The sequence below is a fragment of the Athene cunicularia genome (genome assembly GCF_003259725.1).
Source record: "Athene cunicularia isolate RWA chromosome Z unlocalized genomic scaffold, athCun1 chrZ_part1, whole genome shotgun sequence".
In the NCBI taxonomy this organism is placed as follows: Eukaryota; Metazoa; Chordata; class Aves; order Strigiformes; family Strigidae; genus Athene; species Athene cunicularia.
In genome coordinates, this window is record NW_020799142.1 from 5028084 (window position 1) to 5044382 (window position 16299).

General features: G+C 40.5%; 1 protein-coding gene across 1 annotated transcript in view; it reads right to left on the bottom strand.

Moving 5' to 3' along the window:
• Positions 1-16299, bottom strand: part of GRAMD2B (GRAM domain containing 2B) — a 37490-nt gene that overhangs the window by 18709 nt on the left and 2482 nt on the right. Inside the window, exon 2 of the mRNA XM_026865942.1 lies at positions 410-532. Within this exon, the coding sequence (XP_026721743.1) occupies positions 410-450 (41 nt within the window). The 5' untranslated portion in view covers positions 451-532. The remainder of the gene's footprint in view (positions 1-409; positions 533-16299) is intronic.

Sequence of the window (16299 nt, forward strand, 5' to 3'; positions counted from 1 at the left end):
TAATCTGATGCAATATACAGCACAGAGTCCAAAATTAAAACTTTTGTTATAGTTTTACCATGGACAATCAATATTCCAGCATGGAAGTGTTCTGGGAACAACCCAGCACCCAAACTGCAGCTCGGTTTGATTGCCTGTCAAATTGACTGTGAAACAGATGTAAATGCCATTGGCACCAATGTATTTTTTCCCAGAACAGGGAAGCTAAACCAGTCTGAAGTCTATTTTGACTGCTTGTGGTGGGTAAAACAGCAACCCCACAGCAACCCTGAATCCTGTTTACTTGCATAGTGTGCAAGCTAACCCACATTAGGATGTCTGATAAATCTTGCTATTCAGTGTACCTTCTTGAGTGGGTTGTAACCATTGTGGTTATCTGACTAGAGGCAAACAGCATTTCTGACATTACCTAGCAACATCAACTTTCTTACGGTCATCAAAATACTCCATTTCAGTGGAATGGGTCTGCAGCAACAGAGCAGGCAATTTTCCTGCCTTTCTCTTTTCATCCGTTCCATTTTCTCCATCTGAACTGCAGAGGGGAAAAAAAAAAAAGATAGAAATTTGTATTGCAGGATTCATGCCAATATCAAATGCCACTAAAACATGTTGACAATACAGCACATATTAAAGAACAAAACTCTGACATATCTTTTGTATTAAGGTCCTGAAAAGTCTTAATCTACTGATTTGACAGCATTACACATCTGAACAGTATTCTGAGCTCCACTACTGGAATTTCAGCAATGGAGAGAGGAAAACTGAAATACTGCCATGGGTATTTCAGCACGCATAAAATTTGTAGCTCTAGCTTCCATTCCAAGAATGTCTCATTTAGGAAAAATGCATTCCATGTTCAGTGCTCAGACCCGATGATTAATGGAAATTAATTTGAATGGTAAGCTGGGAGAAACACATCCTGCATGATAATGCCTAGAGTTTAGCAGATTATTTGTGGGTCAATGTTGCAAGAGGAAACTGGGTACTACTTTGTCTCTCGCTTACCTCTTCCGTAAGAGTCTACCTGCATGATTTTCACAACAAAGGGTACTCTCAAAGTATCAAAAGCACTGGTTTTGTTTTACAAAAACAGCACTGCCACCAGAGTGTGTTGCCTTTTCACAGCACATGACACTGCCTCAGAAATATATGAGGGAACTAGAATCTGAGGGCTAAGATGTGCCATCACAGCCTTTTCCTGGCTTCCCTTTCTATAATTTTCGAATGAAACGTTAACTCAGAAAATTCAGAAGAAAAAAGGTGTCACTAATAACAGGGTCTGAAGAATGACAAAATATGTCAAATACATACACACACCCTCCTTCAGAAGACTAAAGCCTCAGAAAGACTACAGGATGCTCTTAGGATTAAAGAAGAAAGCCAAACTACGTTGCCTGTTAAGGTAATGCCTGACCTGAATTACCCCATATACAGAAGCTTTCCGTTACAATGTTTAATTTCTGCAATTTTACAGCAATAACACTAACCGCCATGTGACAGTGTCTTTACCATAAAGTTTCTTTTCCTATTAGACAAAAGTTTTGCTGACAGAGGTTCCCAGACTAATTTAATCTCTCTTATTTTAGGAAAGGCATAAAAAGATCCATTCCTTTGATTACACTTTGGTGAGTAAGATCAGAAGATGCACCTCAAAACATCTTAACTGAGATCTAATGAGGTGGTATCCTACCCTGCCACTAAATTAGAGCTTATGTCACAAGACAGAAGCCATGGAGTTTTGCCTTACTGGTGCTGGGACTCGTTCTCACGGGTCTTATGTTTACATACAGCAACTATTCCCCTATCTAAACCTTTCTCAACCCTTAGCACTCCCCACTGCCGGGGCACTGCACTGACATTTCCTAAATCACATGTTGTGTATACTTGGAAGGGTTACTAATAAAGTCAATAAGGGAAAAACACAATTGTTTCCCCATCGCTTCACTCTTGGATTGGCCCTGCCTGACCATAAGGCACCAGACTTTTATTTTCAGCCAACATAAACTAGAATTAAATAGGCAATTAAAGAGATTCAAGCAGAACCCAATCTTTTGCCTGAAAAACTCAAATAAACAATTTAATGCTATTTGAGATATTAAGCAGAGAGAACTGCCAATCCAAGGAGCTCCCCACATGCATAGGGGAGCTTGTATTCCGAAAGTCTGCAAATGTCTTTGTCACAGTCTTTATCTGCTGTATTTCTGTTCCTCAAATTATTGGGCTTCAAGGGAGGTCAGAGAATACCAGACTTGGGTGGGATGAGGCACAAAGTGAGGCAAAATTGTCAGGTTCAATCACACCTGCATTTCAAGAGGGAAGTGCAGCATGTAAACTCTCATATGAATAAGACTACATGACACAGTGGTATTTTTAGGATGAGTTAGATGCTTGAGTTTATTGAGATGTTTGAGCCTGGAGCATGCCTGGTGCCCATATTGCCTTGGGCAGCCTGCTATTCCTACACAGTAAATGCTGTGATTGATCAGCAACATGTATCACTTTGTACTACAAATTTGTTTTAAAAAGTACCTGTAACAGTGGTTTCAGTGTTCACTTACACTTGCCAGCATGGTTAGATGTTTTGTTACTCTTAAATGTTTTATTTACTGACCACTCCTATTTTCTTTTCCCTCATCCATAAAGTAATCCCTACTTTGAAGTTAAACCTATGAGCCTGTTCCATCCTGTCTGTCTTTCCAATTAACCACTACTATTCCTGAACCTCTACTCATTCCCTCCAGCTGCCTTCAGATGGCAGAGAGCTAGGGCATCTCAACATGCTAATCCTGTTGTGTGTGGAAATGATGAGTTACCTCATGCTAGTCTGATCACCTCTCCAGGACTGTCTTCTGCAGCTGAGAAGAGGAAGAAAGAATATACCCCAAAACAGTAAGAGTTTTCCAAAACCATCTGAGGCATGAGGAGACTCACCTGTGTAACACATGCCACTGACAGTAGCAACTGGGTGTATTCCTGCTAGCTGATACGGTTTTGCTGCCTATCCTTCACCCTATCTCCCATATGCTGCCTTCACATAATAAAAATATACATAATGGTTTGTCCTCATGTTCCTGATAGCTGTTGTGCGGAGCTATACTTTAGTTCCTTTTGGGTGTCTCTACAGTATCAGAAGAATCTTAGCTGACCCTCAGGAGAAGGAAATATCGCAAGTATGACCTAAAACCAGTATAATATTGTCCACCAAGTCACAAGCAAATTAAAGCACTCCTTACATTTTCATGTGCGAGTCAGTATTCATAAAAGCTTTGTAAAAAGAGCACAAATGTTAGCAATCCATGAAAAAAAAAATAATCAAGTGCACTTTAAGTGCTGCTTGCTACAACTCTTAGTAATAGTTGCATGCAAGTGAACTGCACTTGCAGGGCAAAGCATGAAAACTTTGTGACATCAAGACTTTGCTGATATGAAAAGAAACATTTTTCAAATTGAACATATATTGTGTATTTGGTACTACTACCAAGCCTATCTAAAATAACAGCTAAAAGAAAAAAGTTTCTTCTAATTTCCAAATAGAAACCAGTTGTCAGAGAGAGTATTTTCAAAACCAAGGTCTGCGCTTACTATGGGATAATAAGTTAAAATAAACAGTACTTGAAAGCGCTCTAACCAAACTTTTTGCAAGAAATGCTTTCCTTTTTTAACCATACACCAATAACTGAACTGAGTTTAAGTAAGATTAAATCACAGAAAAGGGAAAGTGATGTGAAATACATTAACAAAGGCAGTGGACTAAGTTTCATTCTAATGAAGTACAGCATGTACTTTATTTGTCAACGTATTTTAAATGTCAGAGGAACTTCACCTCTTCTGATTTGAACAGTTTCTGTGAAACAAAAACTTTCTGACAGGTGTGTCAAGTTCCTTGTACTGCAGAAAGTTTTTTGAACTTCTAAAGGTTTTCTTGTTTGGCACTAATCTTCTCTGGACCTAAAAAATTCAGACTTTCTGTAAAAATTATGCTGTGTCACATTAATGGGGATTTTTCAAGAAGATAAAAATTAAATGCGGTAATCTAAAAGATAAGCTTTTCCCCTATTCTCTTCAAAACTAGTTTGAATAAGAAGCACTGAACACAAATAATGTGAGAGATGTGCTAATAGACCACAGTTTGGAAAGTGAGCCTTAAAGAACAACCGTTGTCTTTTACAACCTCTATATAGTCTTACTGAACATGAACACTTCTCAGGCATATGTAAGAGTCATCAAAAACTCCAGCACTGTACAGCAGTTACTGTCTTTAATTCCCCTCAACCACACAAATCTTTCTACAAAGCTTCCTTAGATCTGCCCCAAAGGACACCCATGCTACTTGGTCTGCATGATAACAGCTTTAAAAAGTTGAGAAGACACACTGAGTTCTGACAAACCAGCCCCCCAGTCCACAAACTGTGCATCAGTTACATAGGAGGAAAAAGGCATGTTGAATAACCAGAGATGTTAGCTACCTCTTCAATTGTTTGCGAAACTGCAGCCAAACCAGTATTTCCCTAGGGTTCAACTGAGTGAGCACTGCCGGAACATTTCCTCTGTGGATGGAGCATACATATTGGATCACCATGGTAACCTAGAAGCCCTGTTATCCTGCTTCATCTCTTTTATACAAAAAGGATTCATTTTGCAACAGCAGTTAGACTACTGTATTGCAAATGATGAATCAAAAGAGTGCAGAGTAATTTCTCCCCAACTGTTCACAATCATGTTTGGTACAACATAGGTGGAAATATAAAAAAAAAAAATGCAATGACATTCTGTATCTTTTGGTTGTTGGGTAGCTATTGGATTTACTGAGTAGCTGTTAGCGGACCAAAAGGATCTGACAAAGGAATCAAAGTATGCAAAAGGCTCAAATACTAAGAGATAGTGTTATTTAAACTATTCTTACTCCTAGAATGAACCTATTCAGACAAAGGAATTGATTTTTCTGTCAGAAACTAAAAGCCAAAGGGAGAGTCTCACAAAATTTCAGGATCCCAAATCAAGGTGACAGACTCTGGCAGGCTTAAAAGCAGAGGAGATGGAGTAGGATGAAGAGATCTATCTAGGCATCATCCAGGAGACATACTATCAGCATGCTTCAAGCAGAGATGACTGCAAGGAGGTAAGATTAAATGTGTTAATGCTTGAAAGGACCCCCTGCTGTTAAGCACGTTGCAGGCCAGAGACCTCCCCCTCCGCATACTTTACTTATCACACACTAAATGAGCAATCATCTCAAAATTCCTTTTGCTAGACCTAAAGTCTTAAGCGTCCCTTCAGAACTTATAGCGTCCCTTCAGAACTTATGTCCCATATTTCCGCTAAACATCTTTTCTATGCCACACCAGTCTGAACCACACTTTTTGAGATGTGTAATCAGAATCCGGGTGCTTTATCTGAAGATCTTGCTTTCATACCTTACACAGTCGAATTACTTCACTCCTGAAGAAAAATACCTTTTCCATTGTAAACTCTCCCACTGTCCTCTTCATAGCAGATGAGAGTGGTCTCTGTACAGTATAAACTAACAACAGTGCTCAAGTTGAGGTTTTAGATGTTGTCTGTTTCTACAAAGTCTGGTCACTCAAGCAAAATGTCTCCAGTAGCTCTACAGCCATGCTCCAGTGTTACAAGTCACTGATCACGGAAGAAAATACATCTCCTAAAAAAAACATGCTTCAGAATAATGTTGATTTAATCTACTCCTAAAACCAAGTACCACTTTTACCATGCAAATGGAAAACCAAATGTTAACTACCATCAAGACTCCAAAACTATCAAAACAGGCAGAAAATGAGCTACAGCTACACCAATCACACAGCAGCAGAGAGATGTTTAACAGCTGCTATAATAGGTGTTAAGGATGGCTATAATGTACGCATTTGGCATTTGTGTAATTCCATATACTTAGTACACAGCCTTTATTTAAGGCTGAAAAGTGAAGTAAGTAAAGCAGCTGATTCTTAAGTAACACATTTCGTATCGTCCTGGTTTGAGACCAGCGGGCTACTAAGCACTACAAAGCCATTCACTCACCCCTTCACCCTCAGGAATGGAAAGGAAAATATGAAACAAAAGGCTCGGGAATTGAGGTAAGAAGAGGGAGGGATGACACCCATTACTGTCACAGGCAAACTTGTAAGGGAAGAAAAAGAATATCACTTTCATTAAAACACTAACAACACCAACACTTGAGTGGGACAGTGAGAAGCATTATCACATCTTAAAAACACCTCCCTCCACCCCTTCCCTCTTCCTAGGCTGTTTTCTTCCCAATTTCTCTACCTCCTCACCACCAGCAGCACAGGGGGCAGGGAATGTGCATTAAGGTCAGCTCTGCCACTCCCTCTTCGGGGGGGGACTCCTCGCATTCTTCCCCTGCTCCAGTGTGGTATCTGTCTTATGGGAGACAGTTCTCCACGAACTTTCTCCAACATGAGTCCTTCCCACAGGCTGCACCTGTTCCCGAGCTGCTCTGTCGTGGATCTGTCCTGTGTGTTGCAATCCTCCCAGCACCGAACTGCAACAGTGTAGGTTTCTTCCCTGAAAGTCCTGTCCTTCCTTGGACACAGCAGCAATCTGCTCCAGTGTGGGGTCCTCCACAGGTTGCAGGTCGGCATCTACTCCACTGTGGACCTTCATGGGTAGCAGCAGGGGGCAACCTTCCATATAATCATGGCATACAGCAGGGTGTCTGCACTGGCACACCTCTCACCCTTCCTCATCCTTCCTTCCACTGACCCTGGTGTTTGCATAGAGGTCCTCCTAGCAACTCCTCCTCACAACTCCTACTTCTCCTCTCAGGTTCCCCTTCTTAAAAACATTATTGCAGAGGCACAGCCACCATCGCTAATTGGCTGGCATTGGCAAGAGGTGGGTCCAACTTGGAGCCAAGGCAGCTTTGAAAAGCTTTTCAGAAGGGGCCACTGCTGTAGCCCCCTCCCCTGCTACCAAAACCCCCTGTCACACAAACCCAGCACACTTAGATATTTTGTATGACAGATAACACAGCCAACAGATGTATTTATGCTGAATATGGAGAGCAGAAAAGCATTAATGAAGGAGCAGAGATGTGAAACCCTGCAGGAGGGTATGGTGGTGGTGCAATTCTTATCCCTCCCTGCCCCTCCTTGCTAGGCTGCTTTGGGCTAGGTGTGATTCCATCCACATTCCCCCAAGCCATACACCAATCATGGAGAAAAGGACTGATAACCTTGAGGAGCCTGGCTCCTGCCCCTCCCAATTGTTTGGAAAAGGTTATAATGGCCCATCATCTCCTGATGGCCTGGCACACCTGTGCCTGAGATGTGGTCAGATGGAAAAACAACAGGGTTGCATGTTCATCAAATTCTTATGCAACTGACACAAAGCACCAGACAGTATTTAACAAAAGTCAATTATCTTGGACCCTATAAACTGTGACCACCAGAGAGACCTTTGAGCTCTTCTGGATCGCAGCAGGCCTGTGACCACCATCTCCCCTGAGCTGGGACACCTCTCAGGTACCAAAACCCTTAAGGTGTCGTCTGCTCCAGACGGAAGGCCAGGGCGAAGTCCACCCACTCCAGTCTCAATTACCGCCCACTGAGGAATGCCAAGGCATTGTGAGTATTTGTTCTAACTAGAGAGGGGAATTTTCTTTGAGCTAGCTTCTGTTTCACCTGTTTATTGGGGTGTGTGTGGGTACGTACCCTTACCCTTGTTCCTGTGTGTGTTTGTCCCTTTTGTGTTCATTTTACTGAATCCAAATACCTTTGTTTCTGTATGTATATGTCTGTTTTGTGTATGCGCATGTATATATATGTATAAATTAAGGTACCGTTAAGTTAGAGTGAATCTTGTCATTTTAGAATCTGTGAATAAGTCACTTCTCTGAGTTATTTTGTATTGATAAATTGCTGTTAGTTATTAAGAAATAGAGATTATTTTTACTAAATCATTACCATGTCAATGCTTTCATCCACAACAGAGTGAAAGGGTCAGTTTGTTAATATGAATAGGTATGAACCAGACTGAGATTTAACTGCCTCAGGTTGTTCAAGGAACAGGCTAATTCTCTTCTCATGAGATAACAATCAAACATGGCATAATGGAGGCAAAGTTATACAGCTGCCTGTTAACTGAATATCATACGCATATGGATGGATAGGCACACATGCACATACACCATGTGTTTCTGCATTTTTAGGATGAAACATGTCTGCAGGCACAGGTGGAATTTTGATGTCAGCTAGCACCAAAAGAGAATCCAAGCTAATTGTTGAAGACTTTTTTTTAAAAATTGTGAATCTTATTTTATATATCAAGGTAATTAATTTCAGAAATATTTACTGTGTTCTATTTCACAGCTATCTTTTGGAACACAATTACTCATTTGTCAGTAGTTTCATATGTCTGTGTTGTTGCATTTTTATTAAAAGGATGAATGAAATTTTTGAGTTAACACTAAACAGAAACTCCTCTGACACTGTTAATGATAGAGGAAGTCAGTATTTTTCCTCAACTGAATAGACATTTCACATAAAAACCAGATTAAGTTTCAGTTGGACATCAGCGAGATCACTGTGACACTGCAGACGTCATTAGCAAGTATGTAAATTCTCTGCTCTAAATACCATCTATTATTAACTGGCTGTATTCCCTGTCTAATCAAAACCAGACTGCTATCAAGTTCCATAGCAAAAAAAAAAACAAACCAAAAAAAACCAACACAGAAGAATTCCCTGTGCTCTGAAACATGAGACACTATAACAAGATATTTTATTAACACTAGAACAGGAACATAAGCCATTTAGCTCTCTTTTCAAGAGTTTCCGTTTCAGATATCCACTTCAAAAAGCAAAAGTCCTCTCATATGTATCTTCACTCAATTCCACAAGATTTCCATTATGCAGTTTTCATGGGAGTCTCAGCAGGGTGACCAACAATTATTCATCCAAACACAGGCATGGCCAAATCCAGCACATGACACAAATCTTTGACAGACACATTTCTGACAAAAATGTGAAGTAAAAGACCTTAGGGGAGACGCTCATTCAGGTCTACTCTGAACTGGAGCATGTGTTCTTTTTATTCTCCTACTTGTTGGTAGCCTTTAGGACGAAAGGTCTTCCTGTCTCCTAGTTCTAGCCTACCTTACCTTCTGACCCAGAACGAGACAAAAAATAGGATCACAGTTCCTACTGAAGAGGAAGCATGCAGACTTCTATTAGATCACATTTTTATCTTTAGCTCCCAGAGGTAACAGGAAAAAAGGAAAGAAAGAATAATTCTGGATCTGCGACTGGTTCAGGGTTCAGAAAAGTGGGCAAAGGCACTTAAGTATCATGTCTACCAACTCTTCTATACTGCGTTCAATAAGAAACATAAATACTGCATCTATACACAACCCATGTGTTCAGTATGACCTCACAGGCATCTATCAATGATATGTACTCTGTAACTCAAGCAGAAACAACACAAATCTCTCTCTGGAATGACACAAGCACCTTTACAAATGAGGCCTGATCACCAGAGCATAAACATAAAGGTTTAGACTGAAGCTACATCTCTGTATTTTAGAGGAAGAACTCAAGCAACATGTCTCCACATGATACAAGACTTGGCTGTCAGCAGTCCAGCATTAATTGTGGTTTTGAAAAAAAATTAATGGTTACATCAGATTGAATTAAGATTCTTTAAAAAAAAAGCAGAAACCAGCAATTATATGAACAACTGCTATTAAGAATGCAGAACAGTTAGAGGTGATAGGAGAGGTCTGGGAGCAATCTTACCAATACCTTTACTCCTTAGTATGCTGCTTAAGAAAAACAAAGTTAAAAAATGAAGCTGCCATGAATCACTTGATCAGAAGCTTCTGTTTTATGGCATTATTAGAAATAATTACTCCATATGCTGCATACAAAGTATTTTAATCAATGTACACGGGGAAAAAATAATTTTGGTTCTTCAGACAGGTTATATATGAAGAGAAGGATGGTTGAGTTTGATTATGCAGCAGTTTTTTTGAGAACTGGCATTGACAACAAATAATCCACTATCATTAATGGGATTTCTCTGTTTAAAAGATAATGTTAATAGAGCATTTCAAGGCATGCCCAACATTTTTGTAGGCTCCTCAGCAAGAACAGTGCACAAGGCCTAATGGAAAATACTGAGATGAAAATTAACATCTAATTGTGTCCATCTGCCTTGTTTCATCACACCTTCTATCAAGGATGGAAGTGAATCAAAGTGAAATCACTTGGAGGCTCACTGTTTACCAAGGGCCTGGCAGTGCTGAATTTCCCATAATGATCTTTGCAACCTATGATTTTACTTATGGATCCACTTATGTGTTCATGGAAAAGACCAGAACAATGTAGATAATCTAATACAGAAGCTATCCTTTCACAGTAGGAAGTACTAGCTTCCAACAATGGGTCTAACCAGTACTAATCACAACAGTGCCTATGACTGTCACACTGTACATAAGGAACCGTATTCCTTCCAAAGTCTTGGAAAAGGATATTTTTATTAGAAGCAGATGTGACACATGGTGGCCAAATCCCTGCTAGGGCCGGCCTGATTTTCTATTTTCTGTGTCACCAGGACAGACAGTCTGAATGCTCTGTAAGCTTCTTTCTTCAGTATGAGCCTTTCCACTGACCACACACTGTCCTCCATGGCAACATTCACTCTCTCCTAAGCTGCTCATAGCATATTTACATGTATTGTAAAATTTCACAAAACCAAATGGGCATATGTAATATTTTGTTATTTACTGAACTTCTGTAGTGTAATAGTCTATTGAGAAAAAGGCTGAGCAAACCTAAATGGATCTTCTTAAACTAGCATAAATGGTAGCTAAAAAATTACCACCAAGAGTCTTTTGTCTGTGTGGTCTATCTCTCATAAACAGCCTAAATATAAGATTCCCAGAGGGCTAAACCACTGAGGCACCTACAAGAACAGATTTTTGTAGAGGACATGCCTTGGTATGGTCGTTGTTTTGGGTCTGATGTCAGGAACTGTTGTTTCATAGTAAGGTAACTAGGCTTCCCCCAACAATCCACAGAAAAGGAAGGCTTCAGCCTGCCTCTACACCCTCTACCCTGCTGAGTTTCTCTGCTGCCTATCTCCAATCTGCATATTATTTCCTGCCACTCCTTATGGAAGCTTTATTAACCTCCCTCACCTTAGTGTGCTATTTTTCAAGGATGCAAGCAGAAGCCAGTCAGTGCCAGGTAGAAAAGCAGTTCAAGGAAGTGAATACTTCATTACAGCACTGAAGCTCAGTTACAAGTGAATTAGAAGAGGCAACTGTTTTCTCCTTATACATAACACTACAACCTCTGGTTCTCCCTTTTATTCAGGTGTCCCGCCTCACAGCACTTGAATTAATTACTGTAGCAATCACCCCAGCATGAGCATGAGACAGCCACCTTATCCTGTTTTACAGAGTAGGTTAGGACCCTACACAGTGGGCTGGCAAGGAGCAGTTGCCCATGTCCTCCTGGAATTTCCCACTGACCCTTGCACTATCTGGAATGAAAAAATTGATGTTTTAAATATTTGTTTGCAGCTTTCTGGCAGGAAACATAATTTCTCTGTAATTCTAGGCAGCTCAGTGATCTTCTAGATAAAGTAAGAAGTATCTTTTCAAGGAAAAGTGAAGAAACAGGAAAAGACAACTTGTCCTACCATATTCTTATTATCTGCAGAGAAATTATTTGCTCTGTAATGACAATATTTGAAGAGACTTTTGCTGATCAGCCTTCCTGGATTCAGACAGCTACCTATGAATTTTCATTACAGTAAGTACTTTAAAAGAGGTCTGTAAAGACTGCTAGACCAAACACAAGATCTGTCTGGTATAACAGTAACACAGGTCTTAGAAAGGTTAGCTGAAAAACATATATATATGGATTTGGCAGCAGCTATGTATAGAGTATGAAGATCATTAGTCTCAGCAGTGTATCATTAGATAAGCACATAGTTTCTAGCCACATGATGACAACATGCATAGAGATAGTGGTAAGAAGACAATACTCTGATACTACGTTTATGCATCACCTGTCAAATACCAGTAACAAATCCTGCTGCCCAAAGTTTATCTGTAGTATTATGTTGCCTAACAAGCATTTCTCACAGACTGTATATAACTGGTAAACACAGCACATTTGGGAGCATTTCAGGTTAGCCAGTGAGTCACTTTGGTACAAATAAAAGGCTGTTTGAATTCATGGCATGCATTTACACATGGCATAAGTATTTTTAAAATGCTGCTTTTGTAACTTAAACATATATATACAGTGAACAAAAAATGACATGTAAAAAGGGAAAAATGGCAGCAATTAAAAAGCATCATCATGAATAAATGGAGATCATCCATTTTGGAAACCTCTTTTTTGTCACACCTCAATTTCAGTGTTTCACTTCTTTTTAGACTACACGTTACAAATTTTGTTATAAAAATAAGGAAGAACTACCAGGGAAGAATTAAAAATATGACAGTTAATATTTGTTAATATCTTCATCCATGGAAGTACAGAACGTGAATAACAAAGGCACATACCTATGCCTTGTTCCTTTCACAAAAAAACAGCTAAAGTTTGGCTGATGTAAAGGAGTTAACCTGCATCAAAGCTGAAATAAAAACTACCTAATAAATAATCTCTCCTCCTCTGCATTTTGTATTTCTCTCAAGTGTCTAGGAAAAAAAGTTAGTGATTTATGAGTACACACACATCAACCAGTTAATTGTCTGTTCATTTATCAACTGATAACAGTTATTAGGAAATACCTGTTATGGCAGCATAAGATGTCAGACAAACAAACCATAAAAATCACATTCTCTCTTGTCCCAGAAATACATAATTTGCCTGTAAGCATTTTCAACTTCTTTCAGTAGCATATTTTCCCCAGTATCTACAACGTGGTTTTGCTAAAAAAAAAAAACCACAACAAAAACAACAACAACAAAAAAAACCCCAAACCCAAAAAACAAACCCCACCAAACTGTAACTTCCCATATCTTTTAGTGTCTTAAGTCCCAGCCTCCTCATTTCTTTAAATTACACTCAGTAACTGAACATTACCTTATACTGTAACTGTAGGCTGACAGAAGGTGCCACTTAATGTTAGCAGTATCTTACCATACAGTAACTCAGCACATTGCCCACATAGACAGATTTAATCATACTAGGCCAAACATGATCTGTGGAAACCAGAAAACACTATATTGACTTCAATAGAAGCAAGTGTGTGTGAAAGCAAAGGATGCTGACATGGAATATGAACTTCTCATTATTACACCTCTGCCATTTCTCCTTAATGTACCACACTGTATTTTCAACAAAACATCTGTTCCACTAGCTATCCTTGTGGTGGGGCTGACAGCTTCTGAGGCAGGTCCAGTGCCACCACAAACAAAATACACCCCACTTTCAAGTCAGAAAACAAATATCCTCTAAATACAATGCAAGGGTTAATTCCTTTTTTGGTCCAAGGCCACGTCAGGATATAATAGTTAGGGAACACCCCTTGGAAAGTATTTTCTGTCCCAGAACTTTTGGGTTGCTTGGGAAGAACTCCACATTATGACAAACCTTTGGCACACCACTATTTTGGGTTCATATAACAGCACCCATCTTCCTTGCACTGTTATCTCTGCGGTTGTACAACCCACAAAAGTATACTGCAAACTTTGCAAAGATATAACTATTGTTAAACATGCCATAGATGCCTGTTTTCGAAATGACTATGAATGTGCTTAATTCTTTCTGTATAAAGTTCCTGAATCACTGGCAGATACATACAATCTTCTCAGATCTAATTTTGAAATACTTAAGAAAAAACAAATTCAACAAAACCCCCCCAAACATTTCTACAGCTTCAATCTTTCAGAAGCACCTATCACCAGGGACACCTTTACCGTAGCAGCAGAGCATATCAAGCTATAAAGTCCATGCCTAAAATGAACATTATTTTAAGCATACCTATAGGAAGTACAGATTACAATACACACATAAATCTTTCTCCCTTATGCTTTGGAAAACACCAAAAGATTCCCTGAGACACTATAACTTTGCTAGGATTTTTTTTAAAGAGAGGTCATCATGACCTCTGGTGGTTGCATATTGCTTCCTGGAAGTGCATGAAGGGAATGAAACTCCACCACAACCACACATACCTATTTACGAATTTTTCTAAAAACAAATCTTCAGCAATCCAACCTTTAGAGTTCACTTTAACTCAATCAAAACCAAGATTCTGTTCTTGTTCTCCAGCTGAACAATCCCCCCTGTAGCTTCACTTTAGTCAAACAAAAGTTACTTGGTTTCCAAGGTTAACTCAGTCAAATGAATGTGATGGTTTCTCATAAGGATCCAGCTACCAGTTAAATGGGATTGGCAAATTAAATTCCAACTTGGTTCCCAGCTAGCAAATGCTTTAAAAACTTTCTAGTTTAAAGATGAAGCACTTCAACCTTTTAGCCTAGGGCAGTCTTTTCACCCTACTGCTGCCCAGGCTAGTATTGCTGAACACTGAAGCTTGCAGCATAACAGACCTCCTAGTTTTCCCCTGGGTGACACCTACCTTCTACTTAACAGCAAAAATTGACAACTAAGAAAAGGAGAGTCATAGTGAGTGAGACTCTTCCATTTATCACAGTTTAAGACTGATCTCACTTCTACACTGCAGTTGATTCAGCACTGAAAGATTAAGTACCTGGGGACAAAACAGGGTCAATTTGTTAGCCGGTGCATGTTCAATGTCTCCGACATAAAGCTGACTGTCTTGAGACTTCTAGTCCTGTTCTCAAGAGAAAAATCAGATACAGATCTTGCATACCTGAAGAACTTCATTAGATTCACTGGCATAATTCTGCATGGGGGATCAGGACCTAAAGCTTGTAGTCTCTAGAAGGCTCTAGATAAGGTTGGGGAACTCAGTCTTATTTGTAATGTGAAGTCACTGATGTGACTATACCTTATAGGATAAAGGGCACTTAGAAGACACTTTGATTCCCAGTACTCTCTAACAAGCAAGTTATTTGTGGCACCAGATTTCACTGCAATACATACTTCTCGAATACACCTACTTAGAGACCAGGGATACAACAGCTGGGGGTTGGCACCCCACAGACCTTCTCAGAGTTTCTTTCCAGGGAACGAGCTAGTTGCTGGTACCTTGTTCTTCTTACTCCTGGAGGCTGTTTAAGGTTAAATCTTTGTGAAGAAAAGTTCTTTGGGGAGGGGAATCATCCCAAGTCAGCATCCTTGGAACTGTCAAGTCCCATGTAAACTGGGAACCTTGTATGGAACAGACAGCTGCTTGATTCCAGTAAGATTTTCACCCGATGGTCTTTACCATGGCATACAAGCACCTAAACAACTTCCAACCTCCACAAAGAGCCAAAGACCAATGCAGGAAATGAAGCCTTTAACCCCTGATGTATGCAGTCACCATTAGAAGCTGGGCAGGCCAGCGGCCTCGGAGGAGTGCAGGGAGTCCTCCATTGTTACGAGACTAGCAATGATTGCTATTCAGCTGCAACAGGAAGCCCTCTGACTTCCCTACCTCTCCTCAGTTAGCCTAAGCAGCCTTCACCAGCCAGCATGGGCCCTGTTCCTCACGAAGAATATGATGTATTTTTAGACTCTTCATCACAATTTTTACAGTACTTCTCAGGTTAAAAACAGAAGGAGGCCAGGTTATGGGTATGGCCACGCTGGGCAAAAAACACGGCGGGGAACCATGCCAAAGCAGGCAAGCACCCACCATCTTACTGGAGTGACCTGTCCCATCTGTATCTGGGACATAAGTCTGACTGAACTCCCACTTTACTGCATCTTGCCTGTATCAAACTTTCAAACTTCCAAAGTTTTCTTAGCACCCAGAGGAGAGGATCACAGCTTCCCTCTGGAGTCCATGCATGTTACTGTAAGTGATAAGGTACAGCCGCTAGATTTCTGTGCCATAACAAAGGATCTCCAGGCTGTTGCATGAAATGACTAGAACCAGTATTTGTACGCCTTGCTCCTAAAAGTACGACTTCGGAGTTTAACGCCGTGCTCGGCGCCCTCTCTTGAAGCTCGGCTGAGCGGAGATGTTCGTGCCTAACGTAAGCCTGGACGCGGAGACCCCTTGGCGACTCTTCCCTACAAATTTCAAAGCCAACGCCCAGAAGAACGAAGCCCCCACCGCGCCGCCAAGCCCCACGCCCGCCGCCGCCTCACAGGGCCCAGCCGCTGCCGTGACTCCGCCGAGTAACTCTGCGGCCGCCTCTTCCCCGCGGGGCAGGCCGGGCAGGAGCCT